The 14,958-nt window shown below is 49.2% G+C and overlaps 1 protein-coding gene across 3 annotated transcripts in view; it reads right to left on the bottom strand.

Annotated features, from left to right (window-relative positions):
- The window catches only part of LOC119964420 (very-long-chain enoyl-CoA reductase-like), a 146,429-nt gene continuing 131,471 nt past the window's right edge, over nt 1-14,958 (bottom strand). For all 3 annotated transcript variants that reach the window (XM_038793869.1, XM_038793870.1, XM_038793868.1), the window contains 7 exons: nt 12,567-12,672; nt 9,158-9,230; nt 9,022-9,065; nt 6,308-6,365; nt 2,823-2,911; nt 868-913; nt 1-747 (listed from right to left, as the gene is read on the bottom strand). In XM_038793869.1, coding sequence (XP_038649797.1) covers nt 620-747; nt 868-913; nt 2,823-2,911; nt 6,308-6,365; nt 9,022-9,065; nt 9,158-9,230; nt 12,567-12,672 — 544 coding nt within the window. In that variant the 3' untranslated portion in view covers nt 1-619. The remainder of the gene's footprint in view (nt 748-867; nt 914-2,822; nt 2,912-6,307; nt 6,366-9,021; nt 9,066-9,157; nt 9,231-12,566; nt 12,673-14,958) is intronic.

The raw sequence follows: 14,958 nt of genomic DNA, 5'->3' as shown, positions 1-14,958 counted from the left end.
TCTCACATTTCTTCCTTTATTGCGCACCTATGGATTTGTAAAGAGAAGAAAACATTTCAGCTGAACTTCTTATTCAAAGACAAGTATTAAATGAAAGGAGTCTAAAAAATAACACACATAGGCTGCCCTGAACCTATTGTTCGCATCCGTGTGTATTGCCAGCATCCGAATATATAACCCGATGGTGGAATTCTCTGGCCTACACTTAGGTAACAGTAAACATGCTCATCGGACTGTGAAATATCAAAGCCCATCATTGTGCAACATGAGGAGCGATTAAACATTCGAGGATCGCAGTAAGGCAAAGTTAGTGTGAAACAACGAGGGCGGTTCTAGTCTTGGATCTTTCTGGTTTACAATGCAACAATGAAGAATAATAAGATAATCAACTAACACTAGTCTTGAAGGGGTGGGAGGGGGTTGGGGGGGAGGGGGGAGTGTGTTCCGAGCGGAGACCTGAGTCAATAACACGGCCACGAGGCGAGCAGTTTAAATTGGCAGTCCCTGCTGAAGAATGACATGCACTGAAGGCCCTGATAAAGAACGTTGATAAGGTTGAAAGCTCTTGGCAAGAAGTCTTTGTTCCGTTTGCTGCTCCGTGGTTTCACACTGTGTTACATTACAGCAAAAATGGAATAATTGGCATGCGGAAGGTGGGGTAATCCTTAAACTCCTTCAGGTACATGTGGTGTTTGCCTTTCGCCCAGACGGTCATTTGGAAGAAACCGATCAGAGTGAAGAGACCAACTGGAAGACAAGGAAAAGGTTAAAATGACAATTTCAGACATGTCTTTAGAAACCCTCATTCTGCACCTGTGTTGAATCATTTTGTAAGAAAATTTAAATCGCTGCCATATATTGTCCTACCTGGAAGACACTGTGTCATTATAGTAAAACCAATCCAGGATCCCACCTGTAGATCAACAAGCAAATAACAATGATCACAATTTGACGCCTGATTATTGCTTTTCACTGCAATATAGCAGGTAGCATTGTCAGAAATGTAGTTGGTATGTTCTTTCTCGGCACAGAATATAGCTCGAGGACCCCCTTTTTGGTAAATTGGGGCTTGGGGGGGGCCAGAGAAGGGGGTGAGGGGGGAAGTTCAGACATTGGGACGTCAGCCACTTCCTGCTTTGACGCGCTGAGCTTGTTAGTGGAGGAAACAAGCTGAAGGGTGGCCTTGGCCGGGCGTTCATGACCGAGGCCCAGAAGAAAAAACGGGCGGCACGGTGGGACAGTGGTTAGCACTGCTGCCTCACAGCGCCAGGGACGCGGGTTCAATTCCGGCCTCGGGGGACTGTCTGTGGGGAGTTTGCACATTCTCACCATGTCTATGTGGGTTTCTTCCGGGAGTTCCGATTTCCTCCCACAGTCCAAAGATGTGCAGGTTAGGTGGGATTACGGGGATAGGGTGGGGAGGTGGGCCTGGGTGGAGGTGGTCTTTCAGAGAGTCGGTGCAGACTGGATGGGCTGAATGGCCTCCTTCTTAAATTAATAATCTGTTTCTCGGGGTTTTAGTTTGCTTTAAATACTGCTTCCATGGTTAAAGCAAATTATTAGTAATCGGATCTTGGGATTCAGGCGTTGACAGAACAAAAAAATTCTTCAAGGAACATTTTCTTCCCTTCACTACACTTCAAAATGCAGTCAAATATTTCCAGCTGGACTCCTGTCCAACTCAATGGGCTACCAACCCCAGTCAGATACATGGATATCAGAGAAGCAGCAAGCATGAGGACAGGGGTTTGGAAGCCACGCCAAGATCAGATACCGAGACGGCCACTGTCTGAAAATACCAGTTTCCTGACACTGTGGGAGGGCAGGTCAACAGCCAACAACTGGGTTTGTTAAGAGCTTGGCCAACTGAGGTTTACGGAGGCTGAATGGAATATTTCAGTTTCCTGATGCGACAATGGGGTTACCCTGGAGGGGAGGGTGGCCCCCAGTGGGAGGCCAGGATACCAGCGCCCCAGGGAGAATGACAGATCCTCCCTGCCAGTCTAGGCAGGGGCGTACCAAAGGCCAGCCTGTTGAGCAGGAATCGGAGATAAAGGCCGGAATACTCTGGTCGTTTTTGCGATTCTATTTTACTCGCCGGCAGCCTTCAGTGGGTTTCCTGGAGGTGTAGGGCGATTACAGTGGGAAATCCCACTGACAGTCGGCGGGAAGATAGAGTCCCGCCCGTCAGCGAGCAGCACGCGGTTGAGAAAAACGCGGCTGGCGGAGCGGAGAATCCCGCCCAAACTCTTGCCGACTTTCTGAAGAGAAGCTGAAAAGTGCCGTGTCACCAGAAACCCACAGTTTCTGAAATCATTGCTGCCGTGTTACAGAGGCCAGCTCTGACAGCAGGCAAATTCTATAATCCATCAGGGATGGTAAATCCGACACCCAGCACGTTAGTTGATAAGGGTGTGGCGCTAACAATTGCACACAAAGACTTGAGACATGTACAATCGAGGCTTTATTGCTGTGGGATGCTATTCCTCCGGCTGCAGCTGTAGAATAGGATCTCAGTGACTCACACGCATATTTATACACAAGCTCCCTGTGGGCGGAGCTAGCCGGCAGGGGCTTACCGGAGGAACCTGTATTACAGGTACAGCCATACATCCCCCTACTGCAAGTATGCATATCTACAGCGGTTATATCACCACAAAGGGGTTTTAAGGGTAACATTAATTCTGCCAAACCTGCGGCATTGCAGTCTAATGCAGGAAGTTACATTCAACAAACGTTGTTCGAGAGGTGCGCGGTTAGATTTGTGCAGCATCTGTGAAGGTTATAAATGGGCGAGTGAGTGCTCCCGATGGTGAACGTACCTCATAGGTGTAATTGGGACACGACACAAAGAAAAAGAGCCAAGTGAAAGGGTTCTTTGTCGGGTAAGGAATCCTGCGCATCTTGGATCCTGGGAAAAATAGACAAATGCTCATCATAAATAGGGATAACATCCAAACACAAAGGTTGTCATCGCTCCCTGAGACCTTAAACTGGCTTCCTGAGTGACGTACGCTTCACCCTCACATCAGCCTAAGATCTTGATAAGCTGGCTCAGGTAACAATCTTCTTAAATCTCTGCAACGTGAATTGCAGCTGCCGACAGAGGCAGTGAGTACCAAAATCTAACACTCAACCACAGCAGGCAGTGAGGAGCTGGCAGGCCCAGAAAGAGAATGCAACAAAACAAATCCGACAGTGCAGAAGGAGGCCATTCGGCCCATCGGTTCTGCACCCACCATTCAGAAAGAGCACCCTACCTAGGCCCAATCCCCTGCCCTATCCTTGTAACCCCACCTCATCACCAAGGGGCAATTTTAGCACGGCCAATCCAACCAACCTGCACAGCTTTGGACTGTGAGAGGAAACTCACAGACACGGGGAGAACGTGCAAACTCCACATAGACAGTTACCCAGGCCGGAATGGGACCCGGGTCCCTGGCGCTGTGAGGCAGCAGTGCTAACCAAATTAAGATCAATTTCCGTAGGTTAGGCTTTCTTTTGAAACATTCTGTGAAAGGTATGATACTTTTTTTTTTAAATGTTTCCAATTAAGAGGCATGGGAAATCCACCTGCCCTGCACATCTTTGGGTTGTGGGGTGAGACCCACTCGGACATGGGGAGAATGTACAAACTCCACACGGACAGTGACCCGGGACCAGGATTGAACCCGGGTCCTTGGCACCGATAGGCAGCAGTGCTAGCCGCTGCGCCATCGTGCCGCCAGGTATGATACTTATTGATGACCATTCTGATCAGAGTGGATTATGGGGATTGGTCATACAGTGCCTGTGTTATTTATACTGTAAGGTGCATGTTTGAAGTACATGGGGAAATACAGGACCAAAATCAACTTAGTTTTCTTCCGGGTTTCTGAACCCAGCTGTTCTGTTCAAATGGGTGTCAAAATGCGTGGGAACCAGTCACTCAATGTTCAAACAAAGATGGTGGGTGGGCTCTCAAATCACTGGGGCTAATCAGAAGCATCTCAGCTTGAGCAAGGAGCAGGACATAGAGGCAGGTAGGTGAGGGAGAAGGCACTTCAAAATGGAGGCATCTCTCCAACTATTTTACGTTGAACATAACTTACACTTAAATTTAAAGTGGCATTTACAGCCAAACACCTCCACACAGGGCGACCTGTGGCTGCTGCACCCAGATAGTCTGCGTAAGGTGGAGTGGGGGTGGAGGTGGGGACAGTGGTTGGGGGTGAAGAAGGTCGGTAAGTCTCCCTGGAACTCTGTCCGCTCTGGAAAGTGGCCTGACATTCTGTGCCTCCCACTTCAGTTCCTGCCCCTGGCTAGGACTAAACGTCCAGCCTTCTGTAGTCCAATCCAAACGTCCAGCCCTGTTTCAGTGGTGACGCTCTCACCTCTGACTGGTTTATGTCCTGGCTGGATTTTCGGCAGAGGCCCACCGATTGGGGTACCACTTTCCCAGCTCCACCTGCTTCCAGGCCATTTTCTCTTTGGAAGGTGGGATTGGGGCCAGCTGCGATCATTGATTAGACTTGTCAAGAATCTAAGCAAGCCTCACTGAAGGAGCACAACTGGAATTTTACCATCTCCCTCCGGTTTCCCACACTGGTGGGGATTAATTTAGGTGCTTGTTGATGGGCCCCGGCAGCAGGCCTGAGGACCAATGGACGAGGCCCAGAGGCCTTCCCTCCCCTGCCTGACTGTGAGACCAGCCACAGGATGCCTGTGGAGGGATTTCTCGCTGTTCCCCTCCCCCACAAGCCCCCCCCCCCCCCCGCCTCACCTTCCCCCTCCCCTCCACAGTGGTGGTCTTGCTGCAAGAACCAATTTTTAAAAGTAAGTCTTTTAAAAAGTCAGAGAGAGGATGCCTCCCACCTTGAAGTACTTTCTCAGTTACATTGCCATCCATTAAAGTCTGCTGCTCTTCTGAAGCCCCTGATTGGCCCTTCAGCTTCAAGAGACCACCCACCGTCTTTAATTGGCTTCATGCCATTTAAGGGGGTGCCCCAGTGAAAGTCCCAATGAGTGACGGCTCCCCCCGCCCCCCCCCCCCCCCTCCAACCTCTTGTGCTTCCTGTCCTCAAAAGGGAAAACCAGTCCTCCACCTTGAGGGAGTCAACCTCGGTAGGGTGCCATTTCAGAGGGATGGTGCAGACCCGATGGGCCGAATGGCCTCCTTCTGCACTGTAGTGATTCTATGATCCCATAACACAAAAACATAAGAACTAGGAGCAGGGGTAGGCAATTCAGCTCCTCGAGTCTGTTCCACCATTCAATACGATCATGGCTGACCTCATCTTAGCCACATCACCACCTTCCTGGCCACTCCCCATAGCCCTCATCCCGCTACTAATTCAAAACCTATCCATCTCCTCTTTAAATGTGTTTAGTGTTCCGGTGTCACCTGCACTCTGGGGTCGAGAATTCCACAGATTCACGACCCATTGAGTGATGCAATTCCTCCCTATTTCTGTTTTAAATCTGCCACCTCTTAGCCTAAAACAATGGCCTCTTGTTCTAAAATGTCCAAGGGAAACATCCCCTTTAGCATCTTGTATACCTTAAATAATCTCCTCTCATTCCTCTAAACTCCAGTGAGTATAGGCCAAAACTGCTCAATCTGTATTGTTTGCGTGGCTTTGCTGTATGAATATTGTCACATTGTTGGCATCAACACCAGTAATTGATTAGCTGGTAAGTGCATTGGGAGATTCTGAGGATTTGAAAGACACATTGTACATCAAAATTATTTCATCTTATTTGTTCTGTTCCCATTCGCTGAACATGCAAATGTGGAGATGCCAGCGTTGGACTGGGGTGAGCACAGTAAGAAGTCTTACAACACCAGGTTAAAGTCCAACTTGTTTGTTTCAAATCACTAGCTTTCGGAGGACTACTCCTTCCTCAGGTGAATGAAGAGATATGTTCCAGACAAAATTAAAGATGCATGACGATACTTTGAATGTGAGCATTTGCAGGTAAAGACTTCATTACCTGCAAATGCTCGCATTCAAAGTATCGTCATGCATCTTTGACTTTGTCTATATATATGTTTCTGGAACCCACCTCTGCATCACCTGAGGAAGGAGCTGCGCTCCGAAAGCTAGTGATTCGAAACAAACCTGTTGGACTTTAACCTGGTGTTGTAAGACTTCTTCCTGTGGTAGAACAGAGGTATTATGCGGAGAGGTTACATGCAGGGTGAGGTGGAGTGGATTTAAGACAACTTCAAAAAGTGAAGTTTTCTAACTTAACCTCATGACAGAACCACATCCTTGGGGAGTAGGCCACCAACAGAAAAGCCACAGGAGGTTAGAGAGGTGCTTACCCTCTGAACGCAGGTTCCTCAGGGCTATGTGGATCGAGAAATTTCCAACTTCACATACCTACAATGATGCATAAAACACAGTGATATATTTACTGTCTGTTCATAGACTACAAAACACTTTAGGTTGTTACAGCAATGAGTGAGCTGTACATAGGGTGACAGCTTCATTGTCCAGTCTGAACTGTACATTTATTTCTCATTTCCAAGGGCTGTCTGTTTCTAAAGGTGATAAATACCGCCAAGTCATTGCATTCAGGCTAAAACCAGTGGTCCAATTTCTTACAAGTAAATTAATTACACAGAAGCATAAAATCACTGAAAAATACTGAGAACACAAATAATTGGAAACAAGGGTGTTGAATCAGTCTATAGTGGTTTAAGAACTTTCTTTAGATTGTCGGCAAACTTTTCTCCGTGCCAGAAACTAAGTGTTGACTCCGGGACTGAATCAATGATGTTCTGCGACGCCAAAATTGACACCATTCCCAGACCAATCCACTGACTGTTCATGGGCCCGCACTCGACCAAGATGGAAGACGACTAATTCCAAAGAAAAATGGTGTCTGATTCGCTGGAGGTGGGATTGATACTCAAGGGGCTGACAAGCGGCAGCCAGATATAAGCTTCGCTCCCCACACACACTCATCCCAGACAACAAGATGGCACCAAGGACAGTGCCACCCTGTTTCATGGACACTGAGCTGGAGACCCTATTTGACATAGTGGAGAAGAGGCAGATCACCTTGTATCCCAGGGTGGGGAGACGGTTGCCACCCACCGCCCTGCACCGGGCCTGGGCGCAGGTGGGAGAGGTCGTGAACGCCGTGGGCAACACCGCCAAAACCGGCCGGCAGTACCGTAAAAAACTGCACAACCTCCTCGGGGCATCCAGGGTGAGTAGGCAACACTGTGCCCCTGGCACTCGCCCCCCCCCCCCCACACACCCGTAACCCCCACTGCTCCTCCCCCCCCACCTGGGGGGCAACCGGAGCCCCAATCCTGCACCACCTGCCAGCACCTATACTGGCCGCCATGGCCGGATGCCCTGGCCACGAAGGCCATCAGCCAACCACCCTTTGTGCTGCATGCATCTGACTGTCTATCAGTGTGTTTCCTGTTCCCCTTCCTCCAGGAAAAGCGGGCGCCCAACAGCCATGAGAGGGGACGAAGGGGGACGCTGTACCTGCAGCCCCTCCCCACAGCTGAGCAGCAGACACGGGGCCTGATTGCTGGACCGGGGGAGGGGGCGGTCATCCGGGCAGAGGTCAGCATCTGGCGAGCAAGTGAGACCTCACTGAGTAGTGGTTCCCTATGGTGTGAGTGTCACCACAACCACCCCCACACTTCCCCCCCCTCCCCCACACACATACACTGCCCCACCACCACCACACCACCAACACACATACTGACCCCCCACCTCCACCTCCTCCAGCCACCCCAACCTGCGGTCCAATAATGCATCTTGCCTTGTGTCATGCAGGATCACCTGGCGATGAGGTGGGCCTTTCTGGTGCCCCTCCCCCCCCAACCCTAACCACAACCCCAACCCAAGGAGGAGAGCAGCGAAGAGGAGGAGGACAAGGAGAGGAGTCTTCGACCCACAGCCCGAGACACCCCGGAGCAGCTGTCCGGGGACGACACTAACTGCCCGTCACAGCTGTCTGCAACACTCTCCACCATCCCAGAGACACTCACCTCGATTGGGCAATTTAGTGAAACGGCTCCTTGGGCCGTTGCTCTGGTCCGCACTACTGACATGGTGCGGTACAGCAGGTGGACGTGGGAACCCCTGAGGGGGCGGACGGTCGGAGGGAAGGCCAACCCCAGGGAATAGCTGCCATCTGGATGGGTTTCAGGCTTCTGCAAAGGGCGGTTCCATCGATAACGGAGATGCAGTCACAGAGCCAGGGACTACATGAAAGGGTGTCGGCAATCATTCAGCGCCTGCAGATGCAGTTGGCGGAGTAGAACTCCATGCAGGACCAGGATGTGGTGTCGACCGTGTGTGCCATCCAGGCCAACACCGCAAGGGTGGCATCCACAGTGCAGATCTTTGGGGCAAAGGTTTCGGCCATGGGTCACAATGTCCAAGTTGTGGAAGCCCACATTCCCGATGCTCACGGCCATGGAGCGGACCACATCCCTCTGGGACTGCGACACATCACGCTGTGACTGTGCCACTACCTTCTGGCTCTATGCCACATCAGACAGTGACTGCGCCACTTCCCTCTGGGTCTGGGCCACGTCGGCCAGTGCCCAGGCAGTGTCGCAAATGCCCTCAGCCATGGCCCGCTGTTACTGGAACACGCTCTGAGTACTGCTGCAATGTCCAGGTGGGCCTGGTACATGGCTGCCTGTTCGATTCCCAGCTTGGGTCACTATCTGTTTGGAGTCTGCACGTTCTCCCTGTGTCTGCGTGGGTTTATCCGGGTGCTCCGGTTTCCTCCCACAGTCCAAAGATGTACAGGTTAGGTGGTTTGGCCATGATAAATTGCTCTTAGTGTCCAAAAAGCGTGGGCTTAAGTAGGGTGCTCTTTCCAAGGGCCGGTGCAGACTTGATGGGCTGAATGGCCTCCTTCTGCACTGTAAATTCTATCATTCCTCATTACCTCATTACTTTACACATTGTTTACTTTCACGGCTAATGTCTGATTTGAAACATTTGGGACTGCAGGTAGGATAAACAGTTTGTGATAGAGGTTACCGTGACCTACCAGGAAAGTATAGAGAGCCAGATGGACTTGTTGGTCCCCGTACACTGTAAAAGCCAGAAAACCACATCAGGATAAAACATCAGGATTAAAAATGGATTGTTGTCAGCTTGTGCGATGCAGCCGTCCCACTACTTACAGGGAGGTGTGTAGAGCGGATGGTTGATGAAATAGGCCAGCCAAGCAGTGAAACCCCAGTAATAGAAACAGTTCTGCAAAGGCAAAAGTAAACATTCAGACAAGTGGATAGCACCATTCTAATGGCGTACGGTCAGCCTTTTCGCAGTGTTACTCAGGCCGTAGTTACTGAGGGTTAGTAAGGTCAATGTGTGGGAGAACTTGCTCAGAAGAGACCTACTGGGGATGATGGAATCTGAAACAAAAACAGAAACTACTGGTCAGCCTCAGCAGGTCTGACAACACCCGTGGAGAGAGAAGGGAGCTAACGTTTCGATTCTGGATGACCCTTTGTCAAAGCTGGAGGAACCTCCTGATTGAAGGAACACAATTCTTCGAGGACACGCGAGCCTGAGAAAGGAATACCAGTGATCCAGAGTCCAAGGGCCAGTCCCACTTCCCAGAAACAGCTGCCAAGTGTGCGGTCAAAGGTCCGGCTTTAGGTTCGGGCGCATCGGCCAAGCAAGGACCCACAGAAGCCATGAGCAGTCACACAGAGTTTCTGAGCTGGACAATCCTACTCGTTAGCGAGCGGTCGCCGAAGAAGACTGACTGACGATTGCACCAGTTTTACTCTGAACCAAACTGAATCAAAGGTAACTGATAGAAATTGACTTTTCTAGTCAGCTATAACCATGAGAGTCAGGGAAGATGATAGAGGTAAAAGGGTTAAATGAGAACTCATTAAAAATAATGAACTAGGGGCAGCACGGTGGCACAGTGGGTTAGCCCTGTTGCCTCACAGCGCCGAGGTCCCAGGTTCGAATCCTGGCTCTGGGTCACTGTCTGTGTGGAGTTTGCCCATTCTTCCCGTGTTTGCGTGGGTTTCGCCCCCACAACCCAAAGATGGACAGGTGGATTGGCCACATTAAATTGCCCCTTAATTGGAAAAAATGAATTGGAAACTCTAAATTTTTTTTTAAATTAAAAAAAATAATGAACTATAATCATGTTAAGCATTACTTGAGTGCAACAATAGCTGGGAATCCACTAAGGATTAATCCAGATCATCCACTTTAACTTAGGTTTCACATCTGCAAGTTGCTTGAGGCTGCAAGGTCAGTGACGTCAACTAGCTAAAAGGCCCCATTGTATTGTAAGATCTGGTGCTGCCGTCCCAGTACGGGTAGTCCCCATTCTATGGTAACAGCCAGTCTACGGTGATAAGGTCTTAACAAGAACTGTGTTTTTGTCCAATTAATATTAGATGCAGGTATGGATAATTTGAAAAATTGGCAAGCGATGGAATGGGAAATTTGCACCAATACATTTAAATACATATATCTCTTAAATTGATGGACAGACATTTTGGTCGAATTGAGTAAATTATAAATTAGTTAAAGCCAATCAGAAGTAAAAAGAAGGCTAGACCTTAAGATAATAATCTCCTTAAGAATCACTTACTGGGATGGAAAAACTCATCCCAGGGTCACCCAATCTATATTTCAAAAACTTATTTCCTTTGCTGCTTGCCTTTGCTAATGACCATCTTTCTTTTGTTTAAATAACTTAGCTATTTTATCCTGTGTATTATGATTTGAAGAATTACTACGATCTGTTATGGGCAGCACGGTAGCATTGTGGATAGCACAATTGCTTCACAGCTCCAGGGTCCCACTTCGATTCCAGCTTGGGTCACTGTCTGTGCAGAGTCTGCACATCCTCCCCGTGTGTGCGTGGGTTTCCTTCGGGTGCTCCGGTTTCGTCCCACAGTCCAAAGATGTACAGGTTAGGTGGATTGGCCATGATAAATTGCCCTTAGCAATTATCAACACTTTGGGTGGGGTTACTGGGTTATGGGGATAGGGTGGTGGTGTTGACCTTGGGTAGGGTGCTCTTTCCAAGACCCGGTGCAGACTCGATGGGCTGAATAGTCTCCTTCTGCACTGTAAATTCTATGAAATCCTTTTGAGATGCACAATGATTGTGAAGAAGTACTATATAAATCCGAGTCATTGTTTTATCAGTGATTCCAGGAACAGTGTCTCCTTTCCAGATTCTGGAACACCTCCCGACGAGAGGGTAGAATATGGAGCTAATCTGGTTCTCAATCTCGTTTGTGACCCTTGTTGTTCTCAACATTTTTTTTAAAAAATAATTTTTATTCAAATTTTCAACAAATTTTAACCAACAACACGGAAAAAAAGAGAAAAAATAGTAACCCCCCCAAATACAGAAGCAATAAATTAACAAAAATAATAATTAAATAACATGGAAACAAATACACATACCCAGTAAAGAACCCCCCCCCCCCCCCCCCCCCCCCCCCCCCCCCCCCCCCCCCCCCCCCCCCCCCCCCCACTCCCCGGGTTGCTGCTGAAGTTGACCGCCCCCTAACACTCCGCCAGGAAGTCTAGAAAAGGCTGCCACCGCCGGAAGAACCCTTGCACCGACCTCCTCAGGGCAAACTTGATCCTCTCCAGTTTGATAAAACCAGCCATATCGTTGATCCAGGTTTCCACGCTCGGGGGCCTCACATCCTTCCACTGCAAAAGAATCCTGCGCCAGGCTACCAGGGATGCAAAGGCCAGAACACCGGCCTCTTTCGCCTCCTGCACTCCCGGCTACGCTGCCACCCCAAAAATTGCGAGCGCCCAGCCCGGCTCAACCCTGGAGCCGACCACCCTTGACAGCGTCTCCGCGACGCCCCTCCAAAAGCCTTCCAGCGCAGGGCACGCCCAAAACATGTGGGTGTGGTTTGCCGGGCTCCCCGAACACCTGACACACCTGTCCTCTCCCCCAAAGAACCGGCTCAGCCTGGTCCCAGTCATGTGCACCCTATTGAATCAAACTAAGCCTCACGCATTTGGTGTTCGATGTCTAGCAAGGAATCTACCAACGATTTGACTTGTCCAAACCAGGATCCTTATTGAATTACACGTGGTGAGATAACAATCTATTACAGGACAAGTTATCATGGAGTTTCTTTGTACTCCTCTGGAAATACCCTAGGCACGACTGTCCACTTGTAAGTCTTATAACGATCTTGCGATGACTGGTTGTGCCCCCGTTTATATGAGTGCCTTGTCACATGACCACTGTCGAGAACCGCATGGTGTGCCTGTACCGCCACCTGCTGATTGGAGGTCACACAACCAACCATCTATGATATTGCTGACAGGCGGATCACCACACCTTTAGGTGCAATAAAACAAATATAATTATGCACAATACTCTTTCATTTTAGAAAGTTATCTTAGTTATTTAGCAGAAAGTTATTTCTGCTCCTAATTCCTATGTTCATATTTTGGAAGTATCTCTTCCACATTTACAGTCCAGTATATTTCGAAATGGACATATTCATGATGAAAAGTTTTGAACCTATGTTGTCATAAGAGGTCAACGCAGGCCAACAGCTTGGAAGGGCTTACCTTAACAGTGTTGCGTAGAGGCATTGTACCGTGAGAAAAGCGATGCACAAAGAGAGTTTCAATCAGCCTTTTGACATAATGGAAAGAGTGGCAAAAACCTGCCAAGCTGAAAAAGACAAGGGGTCAAAGCTAAACGTCAACAGGAAGCAAAATCTCAAGAATGACAGGTAGCACCTCCTGCTATTGCCTCCTCCAAAGGCATGAGGAACTCCCTTGCCAGCCTATGGCAGGTCTGACTTTTACTGGGCAGCACGGTGGCGCAGTGGTTAGCACTGTCTGCCTCACGGCGCGGAGGTCCCAGGTTCGATCCCACCCCCGGGTCACTGTCCGTGTGGAGTTTGCACATTCTCCCTGTGTTTGCGTGGGTCTCACCCCCACAACCCAAAGATATGCAGGTCAGATGGATTGGCCACGCTAAATTGCCCCTTAATTGGAAAAAAATAATTGGGTACACTAAATTTATTTTAAAAAGGTCTGACTTTTACTAATTCTACCAAAAGGTCAATGATCAAAAATTTTGGGGGGGAATTTTAATTCCCACAAAAACAGGGTGGGGTTAGGTTCAGGTGGATGTAATTTTTTTTTAAAAAACATCTTCAACCCATTGGGCAGCACAGTGGTTAGCACTGCTGCCTCACAGCACCAGGGACCCGGGTTCAATTCCGGCCTTGGGTCATTGACCTGACTTTGTGGAATTTACATGTTCTCCCCGTGTGTGCGTGGGTTTCCTCCGGGTGCTCCGGTTGCCTCCCACAGTCCAAAGATGTGCAGCACAGGTGGATTGGCCATGCTAAATTGCTCCTTAATGTCCAAAAGATGTGCAGGTTGGGCGGGGTTACGGGGAAAGGGAGGGTCAGTGGGCCTTGGCCAGATGCTCTTTCAGAGGATTGGTGCAGACTTGATGGGCTGAATGGCCTCCTTCTGCACTGTAGCGAATCTATGGAACCCAATCCACCTCGAACCTGCCCAATTCCAGAACAGGGAGTGGGAAACACCCCACACCCAGGAGGCAGGTCGGTCATTTAAATATTATAATGAGGCTGCAGGCCTTCTCAAGGGTAATTATGGCCGGGCCATAAATGCTGACATTCCGGCAACACCCTGGTCCCATGGTCTAATCAAAGAAAAGTGAAATACCGTTTTAAACTTAACCCAGGCTGAGCTGACGCTGGTATAACCTCCTGTTCCCTCCACTCTCAGATCTAACACTCTCAGATCTGAGAACTGGGCCATTAACTCTTCTTCCATCCACATTGCCTTGATTATTTCCAGCATTTACTTTTTGCTTTCATTTCGGATTTCCTTTTCTGAGTGGGAAATATCAACAGTAGTCTAATTACAGTCCAATAAAAATCCTGTCGGAAGATTTCATACGCAAGTGCCGATACTACTGACCTGAACTTAAATGTAAGGATGTGTAAAATGCGGCATCATTGATTTCACCCAAGAGCAAGATGGTGAGTTGCTGAGTCTGAGAGTTCAGAAAGCTTCTGTGTTAGTCTGCTGACTATAGAACCTTCTGATTAGATTACCATTATCGGTCCTGATCCACTTTAGCTGTGTGTTCCCATGTCAGCCCTGGTCATTTTCACACCAGTTCGAGACAGTCCCATGGCACACCTGCCTGATCAATTCAGCCGCTCAGATGCCAGTGTTTTTGCCTCTGAGTCGCAAGGTTGTGGGTTTAAGTCCCACTCCACAGAATAGGGGCAGGATTTAGCCACGCGTTAGTTAACTCTCGTGAGAGGCCAGAAACAGGGGCCCTCATTGAATCTTCCCATTCACCATGCGTGACGTCGCACTGTCGTGAATTATGGGGTGTCCGGAAGGTGTTGTGGGGGTTTTCCGGGATGGGGGTCGTGGCTGGTGTGGGCGGCCCTGAAGTCTGCTGCCTACGTTGTTTGAAAGTTCTGAAGAGGGCTGTGTTAGTCTGATGTCTGCGACATGGGGGTATGGGGTGGCTGCGGGCCACATGGGGTGGGGTGCGATAAGAGTCAAGGAGGCAGACCTAATGGACTGGGTGAATGAGACCCCGAAAGAGAAGGCGACACGGTGCCCAGCCTGGGGAGGGGTGGGGTTGGCAAAAAAACTCTGGAGTGGCTGTCCAGGAGTCTTAGTGTAGAGGCACGACAGCAATGAGATCTCGGAATAATGCAGCCTGAGTAAGAAGGGTGACTATTTGCTTTGCCTATTCCTGAAGTAGAAAGCATTTATGCCCTCTGACATTCCTGAGGCTCATTCTCATCAAGCTAATTGGCTATTGAGGTGAATTATACTGTATTGTAATTCACACTGTATTGCACTGCATTGTATTATGTCCCTGTGGGCTCCGTCTGTGAGCCGTTGCGCGGCTCTGCCCATAGGGGGAGATGAGGAGCTTGTACAGGGCTCC

This window comes from Scyliorhinus canicula, chromosome 4 (assembly GCF_902713615.1).
Source record: "Scyliorhinus canicula chromosome 4, sScyCan1.1, whole genome shotgun sequence".
Taxonomy (NCBI): Eukaryota; Metazoa; Chordata; class Chondrichthyes; order Carcharhiniformes; family Scyliorhinidae; genus Scyliorhinus; species Scyliorhinus canicula.
The sequence above is the reverse complement of the archived record's forward strand: the minus strand, read 5'-3'. Positions and strand labels throughout refer to the sequence as shown.